Source organism: Dipodomys spectabilis, unplaced genomic scaffold (assembly GCF_019054845.1).
Source record: "Dipodomys spectabilis isolate Male_0828 unplaced genomic scaffold, ASM1905484v1 ptg000024l, whole genome shotgun sequence".
Taxonomy (NCBI): domain Eukaryota; kingdom Metazoa; phylum Chordata; class Mammalia; order Rodentia; family Heteromyidae; genus Dipodomys; species Dipodomys spectabilis.
The window spans coordinates 13086618-13108605 of record NW_024870701.1 but is presented as its reverse complement, the minus strand read 5'-3'; the positions used below and the strand labels follow the sequence as shown (position 1 = coordinate 13108605).

Below are 21988 nucleotides of genomic sequence, written 5' to 3'. Positions count from 1 at the left end.
TCAACACATCTTGAAAAATCTTACAAGAGAGCCACTCTAGTTTATGAAGCAGAAGAAACACAAAACTTGCCTTTAAAAGCTTTCATTTCCAAAGACTTTTTACTTTCCAGAGATAAAAATAAAACTTTATTTTGTCAGGATGTATGCAAAGTAAAATAGTTGATATTATAATAATTATAAGTTGGCAGCACATTAGTGAAAATCTTATAATTAAAATAATAACAAAACTTCTAATGTCAGTTCTGCCTAAATAGCTCATAAAATTCTATTTTAAGTGACTGTAGCTTGGCCAGTTATTAGAACTTCTCCAAGTCAAAGGTTTAGAGATAAGATAAGGTCAACAAGAATTTATTGTAAACCTTTGACCTTAACACAAACTGTCCTTGAAAAAAATATCAAATCCTTATTTTATTTATTTATTGTAGAGTTGATTTACAGAGAAGTTACAGCTACATGAACCATGTGATGAGTACAATTCTTTTTGAACCATGTCTCCCTTTTCCTTTCTCTCCCAGTTTTTCCCTCCTATCTCCACACTCAAAATGTACAGTTTATTTTGAGCATATTACAAACACAGAGTTCCACATAGGGTAAACAAGTACAAGAGTGGTACTCACTAGACACTATGTGGAAAATAAACTGCATTTTGTGAGTGGAGATGGGAGGGAAAAAACTGGGAGAGAGCAAGGAAAGGCAAGACATTAGTAAGTGCCACTTGTGTACTTGCTTAACCTTTGTTCTACCTTTTTTTATGATAAACACAGATATATAACGTTAATATAATGTATGTGAATCCTGGCAAACGACCCAATGAAGGCATGTATTTAGCCTGATGGTAACATGGAGGAAGGAGACAGAAAGTAACCTTCAGCTTCAGAATGACTCTTCTTTAGAAACATTTGAACTATTAAAGAGGAAAAATACCCTAACATCTCAGCACTATTATACATCTTTTTATCTTGGCAGCATTAGGTTTTAAGGTCAAAACCTGGTGCTCGTCAGCCAGGTGTTCAATCACACGAGCCACACCCCAAGCCATTTTTTGCTTTGTTTGTTTGTTTGGGCAAGGTCTTACATTTTTGCCCAGCCCCAGCCCCAGACAGTGATCCTCTCACCTGGGCCTTCTCTGTAGCTAAGTGACACACATAAACCACTTCATCTTTTCCCAGATTTAGACACTTTGAACCCATTAAAAAAATGTTGTCTCTGGTACAGATTCAGTTGTATAGAAAAAATCGGGGGAGAGAGAAAAGTATTTCAAGCTTTGTGTTAATTCAGAGTATCCATGAATTCTTTCCGAGATCCAGAGCACAGTAATCTCTTAGAGAGCTTCCTTTTTCTCAACTGTTTGCAATAATTAGCAAACCATCTCCAAATATACAAAACATTTCCAATGATTTCTGCTTTTCAGATATAGTACATCTCAAATAGGACAGAAAGGAGTAGCAAAGCCTTTTCAGTAATATCTATCAAGTACCCAATGTGTAAGGTGTTTGACTATGTGTGTGTTTCTGTCTCCAGGAATGCATTGACAGACTTGCTCGATGTTTGCAGAAAGACTGAATGACAGGTTTAAACTAGTAAAATTTTAAACATTTATGTTTTTCAATTGTGTTCACTATAAAACTGAAGAAATTATATTTTTTACAAAAAAAAATCCCTCCAGGATCTCACGGCAAGGAATATTCATTCAATATTATTAAAGTGAAAGTATCTCTCAGGTTCTATTTGTTTCCAGCAGCATGTAATTGCTATTTGAATTTGCTCCAATGAATAAATATTTCGCAAATATATATTCTAGCAGGACTGTGCTTCAAAAATATCATTTGTTTTACCTGTTTAGATAACTCTCTAGGAAAAAAAAAACTTAAAAACAGAAGAAATCATGTAGTAATATATAAAATAAATTATATTAAGCAATCAAAAACACAAGAGAAAAATGTGTAGAATACAAATGGATTTTAAATATATGAAAAGACACTCAATGTTTTCATAATAGTAAATGAACACAGGTTTAAATTTCGAAGAAATATCAATTGTTCATCTACCATATTGGCAAAGATTTAAGTGGAGAAATGGGGGAGAATGTCACACAGGGTTCATCAACATGTAAAATGCATTCACTCTTGGGCTTAGGAGTTTCCTTGGGAAGAATTGATCTTACAGATAAGCTCCCATGAGCTTATTATTTATTGGTGAGGACCCAGAACCCTCACTCTAGCACCATTGCAATCACAGTCATTGTCAGAACATGCCCTCTGCCAGCCCTGAGTGTCCTCTCCTGACAAAAACCTCCTTCACCTCTTAGCTAGACAGGGACACTTTCTCTCATCTATTCCTTCAGCAGCAGCAGTAGACAAGGGTGATGTTTTTAAAAAACATCAATCAGATTATGTCATCTTGTTTCTTAGGCCCCTCCAATGTCTTCCTATCATTTATAGAATACAAACTACATACACAACTTCCCCTGCGTCACAAAGACTAACATGTCAGCTTTGGATGCCCTTTGACTTCATCCCTCCTGGTGGGCCTCGCTTCTTGATACTTCCCATATAGAGTCCCCATACAGGCGTGACTAATTTATCCTCACTTCTGTACCGCTACATGAGTCCTTTATATTTAAACAGATAGATTCTTGTAGCCTTCAAATTCTACTTTAAATATCATTCCCCAGAAAGACGCTCCTTGATGACTGGTCTCTATAGTAATAGGCAGCCCTTACACTTTGCCCATTGTGTCCTATATTATTTCTCTTTTCATCACCTGCATAAACTCTTCATCATTACCTGTCTGTGTTCTCTCTCTCTCAATCTCTCTTTCTCTCTCCCTCTCCCCACCCTTCTCTCTGCTACATTATTACCAACCAGGAAAAGTATCTGCACTTGTGTTTAACAAATGCTTGTTGAACATAGAAATGACCATCCCTAAAAAAATGGCATGAACTTTAAAACACACATAAAATGAAATACTGTGCTACCATTTAAGATAATGCAGTGAAAGACAGTCTTAGTGTTACCCTCTCACCACTCTGTCCAGCGCCATGACACTCTGCCCGTCATTTTCATCCTAAATATCCCCACGCCTCCCTCTACTCCTGGCTTCTTGCAGTTTGATAACACTCCTAGCCAGTGCTGGGGCCTTGCTACTTGTTATTCCTACATCTACTTCCTGCATGGCTCCCTCCCTCACCTAAGCCCCTTTTCTTTTTGAAGGCTCTGAAAGGTGTTCCCAGATACTGTTTCCCACTCCTGTCACTCTCTCACCCAGAGCCTGATTTATCTGTCTTCCTTGCACTGGTCATTTGAAATAGAAGAGCCTGCTTTTTTCTGAACATGTGTATCAGGTGCATACCCTGAATGAGTATCTCCCAGGTTTGTAGATTTTTTCACAGCAAGTGCAGCCCTGCCTGGCATGGGGTAGGCAGAGGACAAATATTTGCTTTGTCTAAAATTAATGCATGCATTTCTTTAGTGTAAGGTACTAAATGGTGCATCTACAGTATGTGTTTGCCATTTGTGTTAAACTGGCTGCTCGCAGATGTCATCTTTCTGGAAGAAAAACAGTGAGATGCAAAACTGACAGGTTAGAGTTTAGAGATAAGAAGGAAGATTATTCATCTCATGTAACCTTCCAAGACAAAAATAATAATAAAAACTTGTGTATTTACCATAGTGTGTACTTAAATTTTCAAAAAAAAAAAAAGTCATTTTGGACAGGTTTACAAATTTGTTTTAGAGGCCAAAAAGGTATCAAGGTGTTCATATCTGTTACATTTAAATTAGATGATGCACTCAGTAACCAGTTAATTAGCGCTTCTATATTCTTGACATAGATAGCTCTATTCAAGTTCTTGTTGGCTGTTCATGAAAATTCTTAGGCTGTGAAAGATACCTACATTTTCTGCTGGAAGCAATTTATATCTTTTGGATATGAAATTGGGAGGAGCAGATAGTATAAGTCTGTTGTAGAATTAGGTCATCCGAAATATGAACAAGCCCCCTGCAAATTCTAGATAAAGAAAAGAGGCCTTTGATGCCCCCGACACTCAAGAATCTACTTGCAAGTTTGAATAGATACTCGGTTTAAAAAAATAACAACAGTAACCTTCTGCTACTAGACCTTTTCACATAACCGATTTGTGTAGTGTTTTTCTGACTCCATCAACCAAATGCATCCTATTTTAAGAAAACAACTCATTCACTACCTTACTTATGTAATTGAAACCCCTCTGTATATCACCTTGGCAGTAAAATTAAAAAATAAAAAAAGTTGGAAAAAAAAGAGAAACAGCTATTTGAATATCCATACCCAAAGGGAAAAAATGTAAAGGAACATCTACTTGTTTTTTTTAAAAAAAAAAAAAAATAAGGATTCCTTTATATATTGAACTAATAGCCGTATTTAAAATGTGACTCAGTATAAAATTATATACAAATTTCAAGAACACCATCACCGAACACTCAGGTACTCAGTAATTACTTGCTGGTTGGATGAACATACCTATTGAAAATCAGTAGAGTGAAATGGATAAGAGTGTGGGGTGGGGCCCAGATCGTCTCCTGTTTGGATTCCATCTCTGGTATTCATTAGGTGACTATGACCTTCCATAAGTGACTTACCCTCACAAGGCCTCAGTATTTCCTCCAGAATTAAAGTGGATACCTAATGCCTACTTCATAGTTCCTTGTATTAAATGAAAGATGTAAGTAAATATAGGGACATAGGTAGGTATGGCATCAGTGTGTTTATCAGGCATGTTCTCATATTGTAATGTCATGAATTAGTCCATCAACTTAATTTTCACTTGTCTAAATGGAAGTAAATGAATATCTAGAAGAGGATACACATGATGTTATACATTCACATGTAAATATGGAAATGAGATTGCATATTTAATTTATATCTGTGGGATGTGGCAAATTTTTGGTAACTGATGGTTATTATTGTGAAAAACAACATGTAGTTTTCTGAGGGTTTTGAATTCTCCATTTTTACATGCACAAAGAACAATGTATATATACAATTGCAAGGAATTTTTGTACTAAATTACTTTGATTTACTTTATTTTATGATTACTTATGTTATTTTAAAATAGTTACGTAGAGGAATTTTAGCTCAACATATGTCCAATGCATCTTGGTTAATGTCTCCACTTACACTTACACTTCCCAAACCTCACTACCCCCTCAATTTACCTGGGTTTTATTTGTACTGAATTACTTTTAGACACTTGAAGTCAAGTAGTAAGGATGCTAGATTGAAATTATAGCTTATATACCTTAAACATTTGCTTTATCATGATACACTATCTCACAACGATAATGTGCTATTAAAATGCTTTATACCATTTTCTCATATTTAGGACTTTTGAAAGAATTAAACAGAGCATTCACATTGCGTCATTTATATCCTAGGTTGCTGACATTTTGCCATATGTAGGTGAATTTTTATTCTTATTGCAAGGTGTGTGTGTGTGTGTGTGTGTGTGTGTGTGTGTGTGTGTGTGCCCATGCACTTGGACACCCGGCCTGGGGACTGAACACAGGGCCTGGGTACTGTTGCTGGGGTTTTTTTCACTCAAGGCTAGTAGTCTACCACTAGAGCACCATCTCCATTTCTGGACTTTTTTGGGCAGTTAATTGGAGATAAAAGTCTCACGGACTGTCCTGCCCAGGCTGGCTTTGAACCTCAATCCTCAGGTCTCAGCCTCCTGAGTAGGTAGAATTACAAATGTGAGTCACAGGTACCCGGCTTTGCCAGACTTTTTTTTGCACTGGTAGAGAGCAGGGTAAAAGTCCTTGTGGATTGATATCTATATGACCTTAAAATTATGGGAAAACAGTGAACAGGTATAGACGTGCATTGTACCATTCATTCAGCTTCTCACAATTGCTACCATGTGTTTTGTCTGTGTGTGTGATAATTAGTCATTCTGCGGAGGAAACATTCTGACTGAGACTCTCCAACTTTCTACTTTCTTAATAAAAAATATTAAATGTAATTTTTAAAATTAAAATTGAGGGTACTCAGAGTGGGAAACATAAGATTGGAACACACTGATTCCAATTGAGAGATTTATGGAAGGGGTTCCCTCAGATGACCAAAGATTTCTCTTTTTAAATTTTCTGGCATATTTCCCCTTTCCTTCTAGCACTACTAGTTTGTGTAATAAAGTTGAGAATTCTCACAAAGGACCTTATAAACATGTGTTATTAGATTTAAAATCTGATTTGAAAGTGCTTCTCTCCGACTCCCTCTGAGTAAAGTGACCTTTTTAAATGGAGGGAAGTGGCTTTAGATGACAGACATGATAAATGCGGTCATGTTCACTCAATAAAATAAGGCCCAGTGCATTTGAGGATAAATCAGTGAAATGTACAGCCCCACCTGTCTGTCTCCATCATTCATTTCCACTGTCACTTTCACAGTGGCTGATGGATCACAGTTGCTGTAAAATTAGACAGCCTTTAATCTCATTTCATCCTGATTAGCTTCTCTTTCCCCTTTCCCTCTAACTCACTGACTGACACGCTAAAAACTCACACTGGGCTGTATATGAATGCGGAGTACAAACCTCCTTCTCCACCTGCTCGTGAAGCCAAGGCAGGTGTCCACCTCTGGAGAAACCTGCAGAGAAGTAGGGGTGTGTTTGGTGTTATTTAAAAGAGAATCAATAAGTCCAGGAACCAATGCCATTTTAAACAGATTGTTGGCTCCTGCTTGCTGCCCTATTTATTTTGCTTTCCTTCAGGTTTAATCAGAAGTCGGAGAAATGAGGTCTTTTGCAAAAATCAAACTGTTGGAATACAGATTTTTTTTCTCATGTAATAAATTAGGGACTGTTTTGCTTTCAAAATAATTGTAGAGAGTTTTTTTGTGCATTTTACACAAGTATTCATGGCAATAACTCAGAAAACACAATTCAGGAATGAGAATATTGTATGCTATATATATATATATCTACATAGATATATATATAGCATACAAGATTTTTAAATAAAGGTAAAAATATTCAAATAAATGACCAACTATAACTTGGAGTCCTTTATATTAGGACTTCAAAGACTTCTTTTTCTCTTATTTTGAGGAGTTCAATAATTAACTTAGTGCAATAGTTTCATTTGTTTGCCTAAAGCATAACAATTGGGTTAATCAAATGAGAAAGAGGCTTAAAAATAAATCATGTATTATTTCCTTCATTTAATTTCTGTTTGCCTGGATGGGAGCAAATGAAAAGCAAGAACAAAACACAAGTGTTGTTATATTTTCAGAGACTGTGTTTGATTATATAGCTGGTAAACTTGTGGTTAAACAGAAGAAAATTGCAATTTTAAATTATTTCAAGGTGTTTATGCATTAAACTGACCAAAACTATAAAAGAAGCATGGTAGTTCTAGCGTAAGGGGATTGTAGTTGCTAGTCTGTATTCTTTTACTACATCTCATGGAATTAATTCTCACAGAGGGCAATTAATGCTGCACACATTTACACTGGTTGATAAGCTGCTACAATTAGGCTATTCATAAAATAACATAAAGATGCCTAGTTGTATTTATTGTGTGTGTGTGTGTATGTGTGTGTGTGTGTGTGTGTGTGTGGTGTGTGTGTGTGGGTACTGGGGCTTAAACTCAGAGTCTGGATACTGTCCCTTAGGGTTTTTTTTTTTTTCCCTCAAGGCTGGTGCTCTACCATATGAGGTATAGCTTCATTTCCAGCTTTTTGGTGGTTAATTGGAGGTAAAAATGCTGAAATAAGGATACATGATGACCCATTGTAACAGTGAAATTTCAACAATGTTAAAATCAAACTTTACAACTTTGTGTGTGGGCGGGGGTAGAGGTGCAGAAGGAGTTGGGAAGGTGGGGAGCAAAGGGATGGTAGGGTTTCCCCTATATAAAGAAGTGGGTAACGATGCTTGATAGGAAATGGACTCATTACCTTGCTCATGTAACCCCTCTGTACAGTATTTTTACAATAAAAAATACATATTTTTTTAAAAAAGAGTCTCACCAACTTTTCTTTCCTAGTTGGCTTCCAACTGCAATCCTATCTCAGCCTACTGAGTAGTTCGGACTGCAGGTTTCAGCTATCAGCACCCAGCTACTTCTGTGTTTGGTAGTTTGGAAATAGCATCATAATTCAAAGAATAACAAATTATTTTTTAAACAACCTTCAAAGCATATTCAGCCTTGGTTGTATAATAAGCTCAATGGTTTAACATATTCTGAATAATGGAGCCCTCAGGATTTAAGCAGCCCAAAGCATTTTCCAAAAAGGTAAACTGAGGACTGAGAAATTATGAATATTCCTGAGATGTATCAATCTAATTCATGGACCTGCACACCACTGACATCTAGGATTTATATCACCCCCAAATCAGGGTGTTTCTGTACCAATAACTTCTCCCCATATGAATATAACTCCAGAAAAAAAAATAGTATTCTTACTTAATGATAATTAATTACTCAGAACTCATATAGGCCTGAGATACAAAAACTGATCTGATTTGCTATTTTAGAAATCCTTTCAGAGTTATCAATCTCACAGTCATGCTAGTTTCATAGTACTTTTTATTTACATCTCTTAGCTAGTGTATATGATTCTTGAGGGAAAAAAAGATAACAAGAATAAAATTGAAATGAGTAAGATATATATCACTGAAAATAATTTGGGTATGAGATGCCCCCCCCCTCACTCTGCATTGGCAAAAGAGCACAGAATAAGAGTTGGCTGGGACTCATATTGATTTCCCACTGCACTGGTTTCTTAAGTGCTCTGTTGATCCGTGTCAAGCAATAAGTTCCCTGCCTGAACATGCACATCACCTCCCCATTTGTCCTCACCTAGATTTAAGGTGCCCGTATGATGAGCTGAACAAGGACATCATTTCTCCTACTGGTGTCCCTGGGCGGCTCACACCTCTGCATGTGACACGATAACTAGCACCATATATGTACATTTACAGTCACTCTAGGAGATTAAAATGGCAGAGACAACTGGCACTGCACTGCACCAAATGTGACAGTCATGTCCATTCTGTACTTTGTCACTCCTCAAAGGAGACGCAAACGATAGCAAATACAGAGAAACCTGGCTTTAGTGGATTTCCAAATCATGTCCCCTCCACGCAGCCACCACCACATTTGGGCAAGGGGACAGCAAGAGACAAGGAGAATAGATTTTTGTGGTGTTCCTGACAGCTTTCATCTTTGTTACAGAAGAGCTCCTATGCAGATAGATAGAAAATGTATGATTGTGCTGCTAATGACATGGTACAAGAAATTAAGCATATAAGTTTGGAGAAGGCATTAAATCAGCAGGACCTTAATTTAAAAACTTAAAACTGTATGGAAATTCAGCTTGCTCGTTGTTGTGGAATAGAAAGCTACCAATCATTCTGAGTCTGTTTGTGGAAAGATTGCCAGCAAACCAAGTTGGGCAGAGCATGTTAATGGCTCCAAGTATATTCAGGAGTTACTTCTTCCAGTTACTGCCAGCCTTGACCATTTGGGAGTGTCGGTAGCTGTTTTAGAATGTTATTTCTATCAGCAAGCAGGTGAGAACTTAAGAATGGGAAGTAGCATGGCAGGCCGTTCTTGACTAATTTGTGGAATAACATTATGTAAAACGAATCAAAAGGGGTTGGGTTTGAAACCGCTGGGCACACACAGCTGAACAGTGGATGGGGACCAGTGGATCTGGGGGGTAGCCACTCTGCTGCCTTTGCTGTCTTCTTTCTGCTGATTGAATTTCACATTTTGTACATCTCGGTGAAGCAAATAGCTGGTGTGCTGAGGTATCAAGTGCTAAGATGGAAATTTTATGCATCTTTTTCCTCCCCCTCAATTCCAGTTATGCCATACAACAGTGCCCACCACTGCGTTGTAGAAGTAGAAAACTTCTTGTTCGTGTTGGGCGGAGAGGACCAATGGAATCCAAATGGTAACTATTAAGCAACTTTCACTGTTGGTGTTTCGATTAATCAAATTCATGTGACTGTCGTGAAATTCTGGAGGCAACTAATATTAATGAGAGAAGATGTATTTAACTCACGATTTTGGAAGAAAAAACATAGACTTGCATTATTTCAGTTCTGGTGAGGTCATTGCATGGTGACAAGTCACCACCGAAGTGCATGTAAGAGTATTGTGATCGTTTTGAATTATTAAGTCTGGGGGTAGGGAGGCAAGCAGGGGGTTCCATAGTCCCTAGTGGGGACATCACCTCAATAAACGATGAACTTCCCCCAAATAGGCCATCTCTTAAAGGTTTTACTACCTCTCTATAGCATCCCCTGGGAACCAAGCCTTCGGTACATGGTTCTTTATAGGACACTCCTTCAAACCATGTAAGTGCTTAAAAAAAAAGTATCTCTGTATTAAAGGACACTGTGATTGGCTCATTTTGTAATCATCATTGAAAATACATTTCTGTGCAATAAAGACAAATGAAGTAGTTAGGAAGTTGGGCTGACAATGGGAGGAGGGTCCATCATGGAACCAACTGAGGACGTACGTAGCTGAGCATTCATTCCCTGACACTCTGGGGATTTGGATGCCCCGGCCCCTCACCATTCCATCCCCTGAGGAAAGCCACAAGCATCAGTACAAACTCCCCAGAGGAAGGTAGCCAGCTGCAGCTGTTAAGAATCCTCCTCACCTTCCCCAACACTTCCCTCCCATTTTGTCGACGCAGTTGCAATAAGCAAGCATTATCTCCAGTCATGTCATCCATAGCTCTAAGTGATGTTATTTTGCTAACAATATGACTAAAGATCCATTCCAGTGATTGTACCTTTTCTAAGTACTTCTTCCATCTATGTATCCATCACCTTTCTCATTGCTGTGGTTATTTCATAAACATACTACAAAGAAAAATTAAACCTCTTTTGACTGTCACTTTCCCTGCCAAACACGAGAGCTCTATGCCTTGCAGAATACACAAAATTATCAAGTTATTTGTGGACAGCTTGCACATGAAGGTCTAGATGCAGTTGTAGCCTTCTGTGTAACAGAAATCATTATGACTGAGAAACCATAAAACAGCTTGCAGGTACACATTTTTACTCTAAAACCTCAGAACATCCTGCTGAAATTACATATACTGCATCTATTTTATTGTGAATGCTCTCTTTCAGCATCTGCACCAAAGCAAATTATAGATAAAAATAGCAACATCTGTTCACTCTAGAAAGTCTTAAAGGAAAACAATCCAGACTGCCCACCAAAAACATTTCTGTCAAGAAAGGGGAAGAGATCTTTCTCAAGACTTGCAGCTTTTGTTACATTTCATCTTCCAGTATTGGAAAGGAGGCACTCTGTCCTATGAGAAACAGATTTGGAATAGGAGTAAGAATGATATTTAACAGCTCTTCTCTAGCTTACCTTTGTAAGGATGGATTTGACAAAAGGCAATCTATTATAAACCTCTCCTCATCTCTTTTTCTGTTTAACTTATCCTTCCTTAGAACTGTATGGAATGTTTGTAAGTAAATAGAGACTTTGGACTTATCTAAGCAAAGATTTGCCCAACATTCTTTTGTAGGGACAGATTAAAACTAAAAACATTATGAGAAAAATGTAGGGGAGTCCTCATTCAGACTAGAGTTCTCTCAGCATATCCAGAGAGGGGAAAGGCCTCTGTTAACATCATAGTCTCAGTACCAAACCTTGTAGTGATTTTTTTGAAATATATTTTTAGTATCCTTAAGTAGTTGTACAAATGAATTACCCACTCAACAAATATGCTTATGAATACAAGGCATCTTAATTGGTGTCACCTCTTTCATCATTGTACCCCGTCTTTCCCAACCCAGCCCTCCTTTCATAGGGTTTTCTAAAAAACAAAACACTATGAGCCTACCATTTCTATGAAACTTTCTGCTTTTTTCTTTTAAACAGGGTTTGTTATATAGCTCAGGCTGGCCTTGAGCTCTCAGCCTCTCCTGAGTACTATAATTAAAGGAGTATGCCACTGTGTCCTGCAGTTCACTTATTTATTTATCTATCTATTGTTTATTCACAGTGCTGGGGATCAAACTTCAGGCTTTGCTCATGATGGACAAGTCCCTGCTGATGAACCATCTCCCGGGTCCAAGACTTGTCTTAATCAGCAACTCATAAAACCTGATCCCTGTGTTTAAGCCAAAATATAAAACCTATAGCTGCTCACTATTCTACTTTGAATGACATACAACATTACACATTTCAACACAAGCTCATCAAACACAAATATGTGCTCATCAGCCACAAATAGAATTTAACTTACTGGTGCTCTTGATTGCAAGACCAAGCTTTGTAGTCGGAAAGTAAACTAAGTACTAAAGACATTTTCCCCTCTGTTCTTCCTTTGACACTCTTGAAAATCATCTTTCTTATTTCCATCTTCCTGGTCTTCCATCTCTTTCCCTTTCTCACACTACTCTCCTTTGGAAGGTCTGCCATCTCACATTCCTATCACGCTAGGTCCTGCTGAGTACATCCAAGTCTCAGCCACTAAAATAATAACCAGAAATGAACTCTGCTAGTTTCTCCCAATACTACTCAGTTTATAGAGGCGTTCTCTGCCTCACTGTGGATGTTTTCTTTCAAATAGAAATTCTAGACCAAATTTTATAGAGAAAAACATTCTTAGACCGGGTGGGTAGGTTCTACATTCTCATCGACATTACTGATCTTCAGATGCATTGGAGAATTAACCTTGGAACTTGAGTATTAAGGATATTTTTTCTTGTTGGGACATCCTCACAAATTCCACAAAAACTCATATGTAAGCACAGACTCAGTCTTGACATAATCCTTTCTTGAGTTGTATACTTCTTCTATGAAATCCAAATGTCCTATCTCCTGGCATTCCTCTCAATTTATCTTCCAGCCAGCCATCAACTCCAGCCCTCATCTGACATCATCCAAAACCCAACAATTGTTTATCTCTCTATGGGGCCATGTATTTTCCAGCTTCCTTTCTACTCATAACCAGAATATCTTCTGAGAACACTATTTTCCTGGTCGATCTTTTTTTGTACACTTGGCTTGCTCCTCCCACTCCCCCCCCCCCCCATGTACTTTACAGTATTGGAGGCAGGCAGTGTTTCTCCTTTCTCCTCAATTACCATTCCTAAAGCATCAGGCACTTTTACAGGGTACCTTCAGATTATACCCCATGCTGCCCCACTCCTTCATGGAGTATGATCCATTGTTTTTCTGGTAATGCTACCTCTTCACTTGACCATGTTATGTGACCTCGATCATGTTGTTACTTAACCTCTCAATAGTGCCACCATTTGGTGACTAAGCCTTCAATATATGAGTTTTTCTGGGATCATTCAGATTCAGACCTACCAGCATATATCCCATTTTTCTCCCGCTAATGTTTCTGTGCCAGTCTAGTCTATCCTTCAGTCCCTTTTGTCTGTTTAAGATCCTATAGATCTATCAAGGTTAAATGGCAAACAGATCTCAAAACTTCTCCCAGCCTTCTCCTACTTGGTTTTACTCACTCTAGCAAATTGTATAATCTACCTTCCAGTTATTTATTAAAAAGCTGATTGCGATCCTCAATGTCTCACTTGTTCTCATACCAATATTTAATTCCTCTGGTAGTTGTATTTGTCTGTGTGTATAGTATAGATTTCAGACCTGATCATAGCTGACTGCCCACAACTTTATTCAAATTATCCTCAAATATTTCCTTGACTATTGCAATGGCTTCCTGCAGTCCTTCTAGTGCACTGTGGTTCCTTTATACACTCTCCTGCACCTCACACAGCAACCAGACTGATGAATTGGATTGCATTCTTCATGTTCCCAGAACCTTCATTGACTTTATCCTGTTCATTCCTAAAGCAAAAGTACAAAATTGCATACTGGTTGATAAGGTGCATGGTATTCTGGACCTAGACCTGTCTCTGATTTCTTTCCATTCCCCAGCATTCTTGCAGCCTTTGAACTCATCACCAATCCAGAGATGTTATACTTGTCTAGCTACTGCCTGCAAGACTTGCATTGCATATCTGTGCTTGTAGCTTCATCTGTAAGCAGGTGTAAGCATGAGACCACCTCTTTAACTGGTCTCTCTTCTATCTACCCTGGCTTTATCAGTCTGTATATCATTCATCTTGATTTGATATTATTTTAAAAGTTTGTTTATTGGCTGGGTACTGATGGTCATGCCTGTAATCCTAGCTAATCAGGAGGCTGAGATCCAAGGATTGAGGTCAGAAGCCAGTCCAGACATGGAAGTCTTTGAGACTCCAGTGAACTACAAAGAAAAATCCAGATGAGGAGCTGTGGCTCAAGTGGTAGAACACTAGCCTTGAGCACAAAAGTTCAGGGAGAGCACACAGGCCTCAAATTCTAGCTCCAGGATCGAGGTTTGTGGGGAAAGGTTAATTCATTCACAACAAAAGGAACCTTAACTTCCTCTTATACCAGTAGATTCCCAGAGCCTAAAACACAGAAGTCACACAGTAGGTGCTCATATACATTTTTACAATTAATAATTGGGTTATGTGTGTGTTCCTGTTCGAGTGTACATGCATTTGTATATACATAAGTGCACATGTGCGCTCACACGCACACACACACACACACACACACACACACAAAAACACATACCTCTATCTGTTAATTCCTATGTGAAGTCCAATATGTATACCTCAATACTTAGTTACTAGTATATGACCAAAGGCAGCCTTTTGGAGTTAAGGTTTCAGGTACTCAAGATGATTGCCATCTCCAGCACTACACAGAAAATGTAATACCCTCCTTTGCTTCCATTTCGTGCTTTAATGTCAATATGTATGCAAACTAAGATTAATGCCTTGGAGGCATTAATGTGCTTCTTAGGCTCAATGGAGAGGATAAGCTGGTTAAGCAGCTCAGAGGACTCCTGCTCTCCTTCTCAGCAATATACTTGTGTGTACCACAGAGCACCTGTGCTCTGTGCACACAGAACATGGGGCATGTGTGATTACTATTATTTCCATGGACAGATAAAAGGCTGCCACAATAGGGTTCCTTAAGGATTGAATAATGGGGTTGCTGAACTAGTCAGGATCCAGGACGGGGGCATTCAGGAAGGAAATCTTTCCACTTTCTTCTCAGTGTGCTGTGAACTTTACTTCTCTCAAAATAAATGAAGGGGCTGGGAAGGTAGCTCAGTGGTAGAGTGCTTGCCTTGTATGCATGAAGCCCGGGGTTCGATTCCACAGCACCACATAAGCAGAAAAAGTTGGAAGTGAAGCTATGGCTCAAGTGGTAGAGTTCTAACCTTGAGCTGAAGAGCTGAGGGACAGCACCCAGGCCCAGAGTTCAGGCCCCACGACTGACAAAAATAAATAAATAAATAAACAATAAAAATTTACAACCTTTTTACAATAAAATAAAATTTAAAATAAATAAATCAGCCAGGCACCAGTGACTCACACCTGTATCCTAGCTACTTAGGAGGCTGAGATCTGAGGATCCTCATGTGAAGCCAGCCTGAGAAGAAAGTCTATGAGACTCTTAGATTCAATTAACCAGTAAAAATTCCAGAAGCGGAGCTGTGGCTCAAATAGTAGAGCACTTGCCTTGAGCAAAAAAACCCAGGGACAGTATCCAGGTCTTGAGTTCAAGCTCCAGGGCCAACACAAAGATAGATAGATAGATAGATAGATAGATAGATAGATAGATAGATAGATAGATGAGATATAGAAATAGAAGTTTATTTTTTTCAGGAAAAAAGAAAAAATAATTTTTTTTTAAAAAGACTCCAAAGAGATATACCATACAAAGCATCTCTATAACTAATATATAGGCAATAGTGTTTTTAAAACATAAAAATTCCAGAACATGACACTAATATCATGACAGAAACCAGTTAAGAAAGCAAACTTCCTTTCAATATAGTTGATTTAGTTTTGTCCTAATTCAGTAAGCAAAAGGAAAAAGAAGGACATTTGAAGGGTGCATTCATTCCTCTGACCCATAGTTCTTGCCCTGTCTTAGGTATTCTGCTTAATTCATCTGTTCACTAAACCTGAAAAGAGTGAGACCTTATTTTAAAAACTGCTAGATGTGAAAATCAACAAAAGAATCCAAGTGTTAAGTGTCTTGAATGTATTTTTACAGGAAAGCACAGTACAAATTTTGTCAGCCGATATGATCCCCGATTTAATAGCTGGATTCAACTTCCACCCATGCAAGAAAGGTAAGTGTTTGTTTGTAGTGTCTGAAATATTTGGGGTTGCACTACAGAATCATGTGTACTTGATATGCCATGATTGTAAGTGCTACAGAGCCAAGCCAAGACTTCTGAGGCAAAATACAAAACTTGGCCTGGCTAATATGGATTACCTGCCTTGTTAACTCAATAGAGAAAAATTACTGAATAAGTTAATGTACATAGAAAAAAAATTCTGTGACATCTTCTTCAACTACATTGATTGATTGGTATGTTGCCAACTTGACTGTAGGTTTTTATTGTACTACAACTCTTTTTGCAACTGTTTTCAAATCTTTTAAGTAGTTATACCTAAGAGTTTCAGTTCTACAATGTCAGTTTATGAGTACAGTATGTTGTAATATCATCTCGTTCATCATTCTCCCCCCATCTCTCCCAACTGGCTCCCCTAACCCCTTAAGTTTCCTGATTTCATTTTCACTTATGTACATTGGATATGCGACTGTTTTTGCCCAGCCTTCCTCTCTCTATTTGTCTTTTCTCTCTTGACTCGCCTCCAACACATGTTCAAGCTTGCTGGTATTCATTTTGTTAAACTGTAAGCTTGTTGTTCATAAGTTTGTTGTCTCTTCCCCTGTATCCACCATGCTCTGGTCAGTTTGTTTGTATATACCTGAATATGACATTTTCACATATGTTTGTAATTTAACTATTTTGTGTATGAAAGAAAACATGTGTCCTTGGTCTCTCTTAGTTTGGCTTACTTCACAACATAATTTTCTTGAAATTCATCCATCTCCCTGCAGGTGACATAACATTATTCATCCTAGAATATAAGTAAAATTATACACGAAAATACATATATATGTATGCACATGCATATGCCACACGTTCTTGATTCCCTCATCCATTACAGGCATTTGAGTTGTTTCCATACTTGGCTATGGTAAACAGTATAGCAATGAATGTAGGTGTGAAAGAGACTGAATCTTGATTGTACTCTTGGGATAAATGCCCAAGAATGGAATTACTGGATTATAGGGTAGTTGTATGTTTAATTTTTGAAGAATCTCCGAACTATCTTCAAGTGGTTGCAATAGCTTACATTCTTACAAGTGGTATAATAGTGTTTCTTTCTCCCAGCATTCCTGCCAGTGTTTGTATTCTTGATAATGGGGCCATTCTTACTTGAGTGAGAATGAAATCTCAGTGCTATTTGATTTTTATTTCCTTTATGGCCAAAGATATTAAGCTTCTGAGCAATTTTTAAATCTTAACATCAAAATATAAAACAAAAATTTCACAATGAAACGTATTTCAATGTGAAAAATGTTTAAATATTAAATTTCTTAATATCAAGTATTCAATATTAAAGCTTAATATTTAAATATTTTATATTAAAATAGTTAAATTTAGTATTTCAATAATAAATTTTAAGTTTTATTCATGAAAATTATTTACATTTGACCTATCAAGTGTCTTCAAGAGCAGATCATTTATTAGCTTTAAACAGAATAGTTTTTAAAAAATGTCATCTCCCCTTTTTTTGCAGTGTGTATTGCTCTGAACACTCCTAGCTAAGGAAAGCTAAAATGGCTACTATATTTACATATATTTTGCCTCTCCTGGCGAGTATGGAGTTATGACGCTATGGTTTTATGTGCACATGTGAAATCACATGCTAGATTTTGAATACTTGGTTCTTTAAAAATAGTATACATATATCCTCTTGAGAAAACTCTCCAAAATGATTGTGATAATTAGCTGCAAGCTGTTAACTCTTCACCAATGAATTATTTAAGAAGCAATTCAGCAGTATCTTTTATTTCCTATCCTTCATAACCCATCTCCTTAAAAATCTGTTTGAATTCAAATAGATTACAAGCAGATCTACTTACTCATCAATTTCCAAGTTAAACAGAATTTTCAGAAAATACCATTTATTGTAAAGCGTATATCCCTACAGCTAGACAGCATAAATCTGTGTTCTAAAGAAACTCAGTATCCATTCCATATAAATATACACCACCACACTGTCAAGAGATTACAGAGGATGAGAGATGACACATGGAGAATCACAGGCAATGTAAGGGATGTCTAATTCCAAGGTACCTCAAGAAATAATTCTAAATCAATTAATATCCTGACAAACTTCATGACCCAGAAGCTTCCTGATGTCTTTCTCCAGAGTACCTTGTTTCTCTCTTCAGGGGTTACTGATTCTCTCTTCCTGGCGACTGTTATTGTCACCACATCACTTTGCCCTTAATCAACACCATTCAAAAAGTTTTATGTAGACAAACCCTATCAATCCACGTTTGAAATGTCATCATGTCATCACCACAGTCCCCTTTGCTGGGGGCCGAACACTATGATAATTAACCTTCATGCCTTGGGCTAGCGAGGCATAACTCACGTTGCGGTCAATTATCTCACTGTAGAGCCCCTAAGGATGGGAAGTATTACTGCAAAACCTAATTAGTAATTTTTTTAAATGTGTATTGTTTACTTGATGGTCTATAATGACTTCCTCTGAGGCACGACGGCCTATCGTGGCAGGGTCCAACTTAGCCAATTTTTAGCAGCTCATTGACCTGACAAAAAGACCTGCCATGGTCTGTCGGCGCCCGGCAGCCACCGTTGACAGGATGAACTGTTTAACGTTTCTCTCGAAGTCATTATGGTATATCATGTCAGGTCCCTAGTAAAAGAAGTTTTTTGATTTTTTTTTTTTTAGATTTAAAACAATCAACTCGATAGACCAAATAAAGAGCTCCTTACAAAACTGAGCTGGAAAAGGCAAATCTCACTAATGCCCAGTCAATCTTTAGCTCCATCTCTCCTATGGGTTGGTTGACCCAGCCAGCAGCAATCCATAACTTCAATTGAAATGTTTCTGTCACTGCCAAGCATCCACTGAAGACAGCAAGGACCATCAGTGGCTTTACTGGTAGTTACACTAGAAGCAGAAAGGGCCTAAAATAGTAGGCCCTTTTCTGCTCTTGAGATCAGAAAAGTTTGCTGACATTGTTAATTAATTTGGCAATACGTAGATCATGCTCAAACTAGAAGTCCCCCCATCTACCTCTTCTATTATGCTGCTCCTAAAGTACTGAGAAACTATTAGGCTGGCATGTTACAAAACTGAATGAGAGGAACAGAAAGACATTATAAGCCACCTCCAGGGAAACTGATGGTTACAGAACTGGCTGGACAGATTTCCAGGATATCTTACCCAATTAGAGGTTTTTTTTATTAAATTAATTTTATTTTTTTGTGAACATAATGTACAGAGGGGTTACAATTACATGGGCAAGATAATGCGTACATTTCTTATCAAGCATTGCAGCCTCCTCCTTTGTTTACCCTTCACATCCCTTCCCAGCCTCCCCCCGCCCCTCCCACCCAATCCTCCCTGCCCCCCCCCCCCACCAAAGTTGTAAAGTTCATTTTCGACATGACAACTTGTACTTCTCATTTTTGCAACTTGTTGCAAACGACTTGTTTTTTCCCCATCTCCTCCACAAATTATACCGACATCAAATATAATGAAAGCAGGGGTTATACTGTGGGGGAGGGACATACAAAGCAACAAAGAAATAATCTTATAAATGCATTAGAAACAAATGCATGAAAGAAAAAAAAACATTTAAATACCAATTAGAGTTTCTAAAAGGTATTATAAAACTGCTGAGTAACCTCCCTATTCACTGATGAATGGGCACATAGCCTCTGGGATTACCCAACCATGGACCAGATAACAACTAGACACCTATCAGAATTTACTGGCAAATGACTGAAAGAAAACATAACTTTAAGTGTAATGCTGATATACAGTTTTGTCCTTAGATTTAGGATTTGAATCTGCAGTAGGAAACAGGCAAAATGGAAAGCTTGGATTATTAGAACCGCTTTCATAACTCTAATGTTTCAATAAAATGAATACTTTAAGTATCATTTTTATGGAGATTTTTTTACCTCCTAGCTAGAACCAGATAGAAAAAAGCAAACAAACGAACCCTAAATAACAATTTGGTGAGTCACAACAAAGCCTTTGTTTTACAGAGTAAGCAAAAGACTAGAAATTAATACATCATAAATGTGTCTAGATCTAAATATTGTATTCTGTCTTACAAAAATACATGGAAGATAATACATATTCTGTTCAAAAGAAATTGTAGTTCTTGACCTACTGAAAAAATTAACAGTTTAAACAGGGGTAAGGTTATAATAATTCATCTTCTGCTTTGACCTGTAAAGGATTTAAAGTATACCTGTAGAAGCTATTTGCTAGTCTTCATATATAACTTACCTCAGAAATTCTGAATATTGCTTCCAGCAGTCAGGACAAGGAGAGAAGGGAGGAAGAAATGAACAATTTGAACTACAAACAGTGTAATCTCTCTAAGGAATCTTTAATAGTCTGGAACTGAATTTTCCAAGGAAAACAAAATAGGCTACACTAAGTATATCTTTCATCGGAGGAGGAAGAGAAGGAACACACCCCAAAGGGACCAGATATGGTAGAATTTTAACCTTGATCAAATGTTCACAGTTTCTGACAGACCATTAACAACCTGTCTTTCCTAGAATGCATGTTTCACTTTGGGCATGCAAGGAAATATGTCAAAGACTAGAGTCTTCACTACTAGAATTTCTGTGTACAAATATACTTCCCATCAGGAAGTGAAACCTACCAATTCTTTCTCATTCAGATCCTAACAGTGACACTGTGTGGATAAAGCCAGGAGTACACATTGGATCATCACTTAACACATTGGCTAAAAAACAAAACCACGTTCTGACAGGCTGACTCAGTGACACAGGGAGGAGGAAACAGATCAGAAAAGTGAGAAAACCAGAATTAGACTAGATACAGACTCCACACTACCAAAGGAAAGCTTTCTCTTAATCTGTCCAATCTAAACTCAGGCAATTTTCATACTTGGCTGTAACTAATTGGCATCTTCTAGATTAATGCTTCATAAAACTCACCATCTCCATCTCACAATCCACAGTCTTAATTATGTGCAGAAGATCCGTTAGTGAAATCAGTACATTTATTCTTTCAGAGGCCCTACCACCCATAGAATCATATGGAAAAATTGTATTGAGTTATCCTGTGTAACTACACATGAAATAGGTGTTAAAAGACAGGTTTTTATTCATATGACTCATTCTTTACCTTCTCAAAATAAAATGTTTTTAACATTTCCTAACATTTAAAATGTTTCTAACATTTTACCTTGAGAGGGCAAAGCCCCTGCTAAAATAATTTTAACATATTAAAGAAAATCTGGTTAAAGAAATAGAAGATATCAGTAGTTCCTCTGTATAGTTCTCATTTTCCTACTGTCTTTAAATTTAATTTTATATTTATATGAGATTTTATTACCCTATATCAAGAAATCCAAGGTTTTTAAAGACCAGACATCCTTTAATAATGTGGGAAGTAACTATAAGACATCACCTCCAAAATGAACATATGCGAAAGCATATCTATATAATTTTATTACGATTTCAGAGTTTCATAAACCTTTCAGAAGACATGGACCAAGGCCACTAATGCTTACTTTGTGAAATGTGACTCCCTTTCCCTTTATTTTCCTTCCTATTTGTCTTCATTGTTGACCTTCCAAATCATCTGTAGCATGTACTTATTTAAAAAAACATGAAGAAAATATAGAAAAATATCAAAGATAGACAAAATATTACTTTAAAATTGTCATGGATAGCTATTAGAACAATTCTAAGACTATCGTATTTTTTCTTTTCTGTCACTGTTATAAAACTCCTAAAATCACTAACTTAAGGGTAGAAGGAT

The 21988-nt window shown here is 37.3% G+C and overlaps 1 protein-coding gene across 3 annotated transcripts in view; it reads left to right on the top strand.

Moving 5' to 3' along the window:
* The window catches only part of Klhl14 (kelch like family member 14), a 102220-nt gene that overhangs the window by 64489 nt on the left and 15743 nt on the right, over positions 1–21988 (top strand). For all 3 annotated transcript variants that reach the window (XM_042675222.1, XM_042675219.1, XM_042675221.1), the window contains exons 4-5: positions 9853–9942; positions 16113–16191. In XM_042675222.1, the coding sequence (XP_042531156.1) occupies positions 9853–9942; positions 16113–16191 (169 nt within the window). The remainder of the gene's footprint in view (positions 1–9852; positions 9943–16112; positions 16192–21988) is intronic.